Raw genomic sequence first — 7330 nt, forward strand, 5'->3', positions numbered from 1 at the left:
GTGGTTGCAAAAGAAAATTCACGAATAATAAAGATTTTGACGATGGTTCAAAAAATCAAAATGATTGGAATATAATCAATACCACTCCAAAGACAAGAAAATACTTTCCATCTTACTTATTGTTAGGATTCACACGTATCTTTGTTGATTCTATGGAAAAACCCCTCTGTTTGCTTTGCCTCAAAACACTTGCAGCAGATAGTATGAGGCCATGCAAATTAAGAAGACATTTTGAAACGATGCATTCTGAACATGTCCATAAGTCTGAAGAATTTTTTAAAAGAAAATTAGAAGAGTTTGATAACCAAACGAAATCGTTAAAAAAACTTGTTTCTGTCTCTTCAAATGCTTTACTAGCATCGTACAAAGTTTCTTACAGGATTGCAAAATGCAAGAAACCGCACAATATCGGAGAAACTCTAGTTTTGCCAGCAGCTATCGATATGGTTGAAGCAATGTTTGGCGAATCCTATGCAAAACAATTACAGCAAATACCGCTTGCTGATAACACAGTCGCTAGAAGAATTGATGACATATCTGAAGATCTTTGTGATCAGTTGGTTTCTCGACTACGTAACTGTAAATTTGCTATACAAGTTGATGAGGGAGCTGACATAAATAAAAATGCACATTTAATTGCATATGTCAGATATGCTGAAGAAAGTACAATAATAGAAGATCTATTATTCTGCAAACCATTTCCTGGAAGGAGCACGGCCAATGAAATTTTTAATATAATTGATACTTTTTTTGAAGAAAATAACATAGAATGGATCAATTGTGTTGGACTTTGTACAGACGGAGCACAGTCAATGTCAGGAAATAAATCTGGTCTTCAAGCTCTTGTAAAAAACAGAGCACCAGAAATTATCCGGACGCACTGCATGCTGCACAGATCAGCACTTGTCTCAAAGAATATGAGTCCAGAACTGAACGATATTTTTGCGCAAATTACAAAAGTTATAAACTACATAAAACACAGTCGAAATTTGAACGGAATATGAAATTTTGTCGAATAAAGCAATGAAAGTTTTGTTGCCATTTGCTACTTCATATTTATGCGAAACTGGATTTTCTGCACTAGCTGCAATTAAATCTAAATATCGAACTCGTTTAGTAGTGACTAATGAGCTAAGAGTAGCACTCTCTGCGATGACACCAAGATTTGAAAAACTTTGCGCCAAGATGGAAAAAAAATTATCTCATTAACTTTTTGTTTTAAAAAATTGTTTTTGATAAAATAATAATTGTATTATATTATGGAATATAAAGGGAGGCGCAAGATTGTACTTTTTCTCTAAGGGAGGCGCGTAAAAAAAGCTTGGAAACCTCTGCCTTAAGCTGACCGTTTTTTCTTCAGCTTCGTTTTTCCTCCTTCGGTTATCTATTTAAAAAATTATTTTTCAATAATAAAAAAGTTTAGGAAAAGAGGCATACCGAAAATAAATTCTATCTTTACGAAAAACTTAACTAAATAGTTAATATTTTTACGCAAATTCTTCTGATTGCGCTGTCAATTGGTGGTAAATTGTGTTAATGATTGTGCTAATGTGGTTTTAACTAACAATATAATCCCCGCACTTTTTTCCCTTGGCCTGTCTATAAACCCTTCGAAATCTGAGATTTTTAACATCTCTTATGATCCCAATTATTTTAACACATCTATCTATCCATTATTTAATTCGCTTCTCCCTAATATCAAGGCTGTTACATCCTCTGATCTTATTGTCCTTGGCTCCCCAATCTTTTCCTCGGCTATCCCTTCCTTCCTGGAGCTTAAGCTCACAAAAATACAAGAATCTATAGCCACACTTAAAACAGTCGACGCACATGCTGCCTTCTTCCTGATCAAAAATTTCCTTGCTTTCCCCCGGTTACAATTTTTCTTACAGTCCGCCCCTTGTCACCGCCATCATTGTGCTCTTCAGCACTTCGATCTTTTGCTAAGAAACTCAATTTCGGCTAATACTAATGTCAATTTTGATGATGCCGGGTGGCAACAAGCGATCCTGCCAGTCCGTCACGGCGGACTAGGTCTGCAAGCTCCTTCTGTTTTGGCTCTCCCTTTCTACCTTTCTTCGTCATACCGCTGTAGTCCGCTTGTCCTTAGGATTCTTTCTCCCCATTCCGAATCCGTTCTGGACCAAGAGCTTTCTCATGGTATCGAAGTTTGGTCTTCCCGTGGCTTCGACATTCCTTGCTATCCCTGCTATACAAAGGCGTGGACGGAAACAATGTTTCTTCAGTTATACAATTCGCTATTATCCTCCTGTGATCAACACCGGCGCGCTTGTCTTTTGGCCGCATCCTCCGAATGGAGTGGCGCTTGGCTCAACGCATACCCTTCCGGAAATACGGGAACCCTGCTGGACCCAAAAAGTGTGCAGATTGGCATTTCTCTTAGACTTGGTCTGGACATCTGCTTTCCACACACTTGCCGCTGTGGTTCTGTCGTAGATCGGAAAGGTCTCCATCCACTTTCCTGTCGCAAAAGCCCTGGCCGGATTCCCAGGCATTCTGAATTAAATTCCGTAGTAAAACATGCACTTGAAGCAGCCGGATTTCCCTGTCAGCTGGAGCCTCCTGGCCTTCTAAGGGAGGATGGTAAGAGACCTGACGGGGTCTCACTCTTTCCCTACAAGAACGGGAAAGCAATCGTCTGGGATGCGACATGCTCTGATACTTTCGCATCATCATGTCTTTCCTTGTCGGCGGTCGAGGCTGGCTCAGCAGCCAAGAGGGCGGAGACGAAGAAGGCATCTAAGTACGCCTCCCTGATGGACCGTTTCATCTTCGAACCGGTGTCAGTGGAAACTTCCGGTGTACTTGGCCCGTCTACTCTCCGTTTCCTCTCGAAGATCGGAAGGTCATTGGGAAGGCGAGGAACGACCCCCGTGAACTGATGTGGCTTTTTGAGCGCATCTCTCTCGCAGTTCTAAGGGGGAACTGTTCCTCGATCCTCCTCTCGGCTGCGGTTCCGCCTCTTAATTAGTGATTTCTTTACCTTATAAACTGTCATTTAAATAAAAAAAAAAAAAAAAAAAAAAAAAAAAAAAAAACTATCAAAGTGTTTTTCAAAATCTGTTAATTGCACACTCTATTCAAGGTCGTGCAATCTGTAATTGCACATTCTGTCAAAGTCAAATATGATAATAGCTTTAATTTTGATTCATGGTCGATAATGATATATGCATTTAATTTTAAAGAGAAAATCATAGGATGAATTGAATTTCTTTATCGCGAATAATTGGGAGTTCATCATTGTTAATATTCTCGCTGTCGTTTTCATCAAGGATATTCTTAATACGTTAGATTTTTGCCTCGAAGGTTTTAATGGACCTCATTATGAATGTCGAGGACATTAACGTTGTTCATTTTAATCAAATGCAGAAAATAATTTTTTGATTTTTTGGCGGGAAGGTTTTAAGGACCTGATCATGTAAGTCGAGGACATCGTAGTTGTTCATTTTAACCAAAATGCAGAAAATTTTTTTTTAATTTTTTTTGGGGGGGAAGGTTTTAAGGACTTCATCATGTAAGTCGAGGACATTGTAGTTGTTCATTTTAACCAAAATGCAGAAAATTTTTTTTTAATTTTTTTTGGGGGGGAAGGTTTTAAGGACTTCATCATGTAAGTCGAGGACATTATAGTTGTTCATTTTAACCAAAATGCAGAAAATTTTTTTTTAATTTTTTTTGGGGGGGAAGGTTTTAAGTACCTCATCATGTAAGTCGAGGACATCGTATTGCCAATTTGAAGTTGGTGTGCACACACAGACAGACAGACAGACAGACAGACACACACCATACCATTTTATTATTAAGATTGATTTATTTTAACAAAAATAGAATTTTTAGAAGACAAACATAACTTTAGCCTTTAAAAAAATAAAAACAACTTATATTTCGGACCGTAGTTAAATCCAGTTTTGTCCAAACAAAATAAAAAAGAGAACAAAATAAAATTCTCTATTTTTACAGAGTTTTTTAAACCACTTTTTATTTTATTACACGTGTTGATTCTTGTTACATGGTTTTACAACTTACATTACAAGAAAAAGCAGAAATTATTACGTATTATAAAGTCGGAAAGTCATATCGGGAAATAAGAAATTTGACCGGAAGATCTCTGAGTGCCATCTCGAGAGTCATTCGAAACTTCACCATGAATGATTCCTTCCAGAGAAAAAAAGGCTCAGGACGAAGATTTAAACTTAACTCTGATGATCTCGGAATAATTCAACGTGAACAAAAGTTTGGAAAAGGGAACGTAATGGTTTGGGGCGCATTTACATCGAAATGTTTTTCGGAACTTGTTTGGATAAAGGGAATTATGAATGGGAACTTATATGTAAGTATCTTGGCGGACTATTTGTTGCCTTTTTTGGAGAAAACCGGAATCCGGTCTCCAATTTATCAGCAAGATAATGATCCAAAGCACACATGCAAGGTGGCTAAAGATTTTTTTGATGAACACCGAATTGAGTTATTACAATGGCTTCCTCAAAGTCCCGATTTGAATCCAATCGAGCACGTGTGGGCCTTCATGAAACATAAAATAAAAGGGACTGAATTTAAAAAAAAGAGTGACCTATTTGAGGAATTAAAAAATATTTGGAATGATCTTTCAATAGAATATGCGACATCCCTTGTTGAACAATGCGGAACAGAATTTTAGACGCAATTAATGCTCAGGGGGGTCATACTAAATTTTGAACTACCATTGTTCTCTTTTTTATTTTGTTTGAAAAAAATTTGGTTTAAATACATATTAAAATCTTTGACGTTTGGATTTTTATAAAAGGCAAAAGTTAAGATTATAGCTTGAAATTCGATTTTTTATTAAAATAAATCAATCATTCAATAGAAAAAAATCGAGAAAATGAGTGTTCCGTTTTTTATTTGTATCGCTGTAAATTCAATGTTGGATAGTCTGTTACTATTTCAGGTTGGATTCACTGCCGACGCGATCACGGTGGACTGTCTTTATTGACCCCCAATCATCTCAAATTTTCACGTTGCTGATAATGCTATAATGCAAGGATCGCTAATTTCAAATCGCTCCTTGTTTTTGCAATAAAGATCTTCTTTCCGATCGTCAGCACGAGTTTATTCTGCTTGATTTAGAAATGAGTTTTTCAACTCCGAAACACTTTAAAAAATCATTCATTATTGCCTAAAAGTTTTTTTCAAAAAGTGCCTCGATGTTAAGGTGCCGGACACCATTTAAGAAATGACTCAAGCCGACTGTAGTGATATTATAAAATAGATCGTCCAATTGTCTCTTTTCCGCCTTGATGAAATTGCTAAAAAATGCAAGTTTCCTGTTTTTAAAGTGGAAGGAGACGGGATTGTTAAATGTATTTTTATCAAAGGTAGTGTATTTAAAGCAGGGGTCGGCAGGATTTTTGTCTTCGCGGGCCAAAATTTTATTTTTGTATGCGATCCGGGCCAAACGAGAAAAAATCCTTATCGGTCACAAAAATAAAGCAACGCTTGCACATTGCGATCTTTCTTTATCAAGTTTTTTTTGCAACTTTCTTACGAAATAAAAATTTATCAGTTAAAAATGATTATAAAGAAGTGAATTTATTTTACTCATTAATCTGACTAGTTGCTAAACGTAATATATCGTTAAGATGTGAATCGGTAATCCTCGTTCTCAGACAATTTTTTACATTATTCATTTTAGAGAATAACTGTTCACATAAAAATGTGCTTCCAAATATACAAGCCATTTTCATAGCATTGTCGGTTAATTGCGGATATTTTCTGACACATACAAAATTTTTGTAGAAGCTCAAAATATCCATTTCAGAAAAATATTTTGATTTAAGTGTACTGTCGCATTGAATTTCAAGTAATTCCATTTGATAACACCCTGGTACTGTCTCAGTTTCAACATCAAATGGGATTGAAAAAATGTTGAAAAGATTTGTATGAGCCTAAAAAATTATATATGCGCATTTTACTCTTAAATCCATAAAACGTGATGAAAATTCTGATCTCAATTCCATAACTATGTTTGCATATTCTGGAACATCAGTCGGATTCGTAGAAAGAAAATTCACAAAATGCGTCATGTTTCCTTTTTGTAACTGTAATTCCCACAACTTCAATTTATTTTCAAAAGCAGTAATTTCGGCATACATTTGGTGTATAAATTTATTACTTCCCTGCAGTTTCAAATTTAAGTCATTTAGATGTGAAGTTATGTCTACAAAAAATGCCAATTTGGAAATATTATCAGTATTTCGGAAATATGAAGCATCATAATTCTTTTCTTCAAGAAAAATTATAACATCTTCCCGTATATGAAAAAACCTTTTGAGCATTGATCCTCTACTAAGCCATCTGACATTACAAAAATATAAAAGATCCCCATATTCTGCTTCAGTGTCGATTAAAAATTGCCTGAAATGCCGATGATTCAAGCCGCGGGATAAAATAAAATTTACTGCATTAACAACAGCATCCATTGTCTCACGTAACCTGACTGATTTGGCAACTAACGCCTCTTGATGAACAATACAGTGAATCTTAACCAAATTGTGCTCAATTCCAAATTTTTCCATTTCATTTTGGAGTAATGTAATAGTTCCCTTTTTGTTCCCAACCATAGATGGAGCCCCGTCTGTTGTAACTCCAACTAATTTTGAAAGTGGAAGATTTAATTCTGTTAAAAGTTGCATTAAATGCAAGAAAACGTCGGTTCCTGTCACTGTACCCATAATTGGAATAACTTTGACAAATTCTTCAAAAATTTGGTATGCTTCAGTTATCCCTCGAACAAATATGACAAGTTGAGAAATATCTCTTCTGTCAGTACTAGTATCCAATGCGATAGAAAAATATTTGAAATTCCCAAAAATGTTTTTTAAAGAGTTATTTAAATCGAATGACATTTCTTCTACTCTTCTTGTTACCGTTCTTGGAGATAAACAGATAGATTCAAAAATGTTTCTTTTTGTAGGAAATAGATTTTCAGCTACTGCCATTAAGCATTGTTTTATAAATTCTCCGTCTGAAAATGGTTTCATTCGTTTCGCAATTATCTTTGAAATTTCGTAACTTGTACGTGGATATCATCTTTTTCACAACTCAAATTATTAAAAAATGTTGTTTGCTTTTGGTAATTTTGTTCGAGTCTCTTAATTTCCTTTAAGCGAGATTCTCCTGTAAACTTGCTGAATTTTTCGTAATGTCGAGTTTCATAATGTCGCTTGATGTTATAAAGTTTTTTGACAGCAACTTTTTCGAAACATATTAAGCATATACGTTTTCCATAATCCTCAATAAAGAAATATTCATGAGTCCAATCTGGATTAAA

The 7330-nt window shown here is 35.5% G+C and overlaps 2 protein-coding genes across 2 annotated transcripts; one reads left to right on the forward strand and one right to left on the reverse strand.

The window, feature by feature from the left end:
* The first annotated feature begins 239 nt into the window (after positions 1-239).
* Positions 240-1004, forward strand: LOC115229321 (zinc finger BED domain-containing protein 5-like). The gene is made up of 2 exons (XM_029799692.1): positions 240-663; positions 757-1004. The coding sequence occupies exons 1-2, from the start codon at positions 240-242 to the stop codon at positions 1002-1004; spliced, it is 672 nt and encodes a 223-aa protein (XP_029655552.1).
* Positions 1005-5945: 4941 nt separating this feature from the next.
* On the reverse strand, positions 5946-6998 carry LOC115229322 (general transcription factor II-I repeat domain-containing protein 2-like). The gene has a single exon (XM_029799693.1). It carries the CDS (start codon positions 6996-6998, stop codon positions 5946-5948), a length of 1053 nt encoding a protein of 350 aa, XP_029655553.1.
* Between the last annotated feature and the right edge of the window lie 332 nt (positions 6999-7330).

Source organism: Octopus sinensis, unplaced genomic scaffold, assembly GCF_006345805.1.
Source record: "Octopus sinensis unplaced genomic scaffold, ASM634580v1 Contig12425, whole genome shotgun sequence".
NCBI classification, from domain to species: Eukaryota; Metazoa; Mollusca; class Cephalopoda; order Octopoda; family Octopodidae; genus Octopus; species Octopus sinensis.

Excerpts from the sequence above, each read along its gene's own strand:
- LOC115229321 (XM_029799692.1), top strand. The coding sequence starts at position 240 with ATGCATTCTGAACATGTCCATAAGTCTGAAGAATTTTTTAAAAGAAAA. Across the intron at positions 664-756 it reads TGTCAGATATGCTGAAGAAA|AAAATAACATAGAATGGATC; the intron begins GTACAATAATAG and ends CTTTTTTTGAAG.
- LOC115229322 (XM_029799693.1), bottom strand. The coding sequence starts at position 6,998 with ATGGCAGTAGCTGAAAATCTATTTCCTACAAAAAGAAACATTTTTGAA.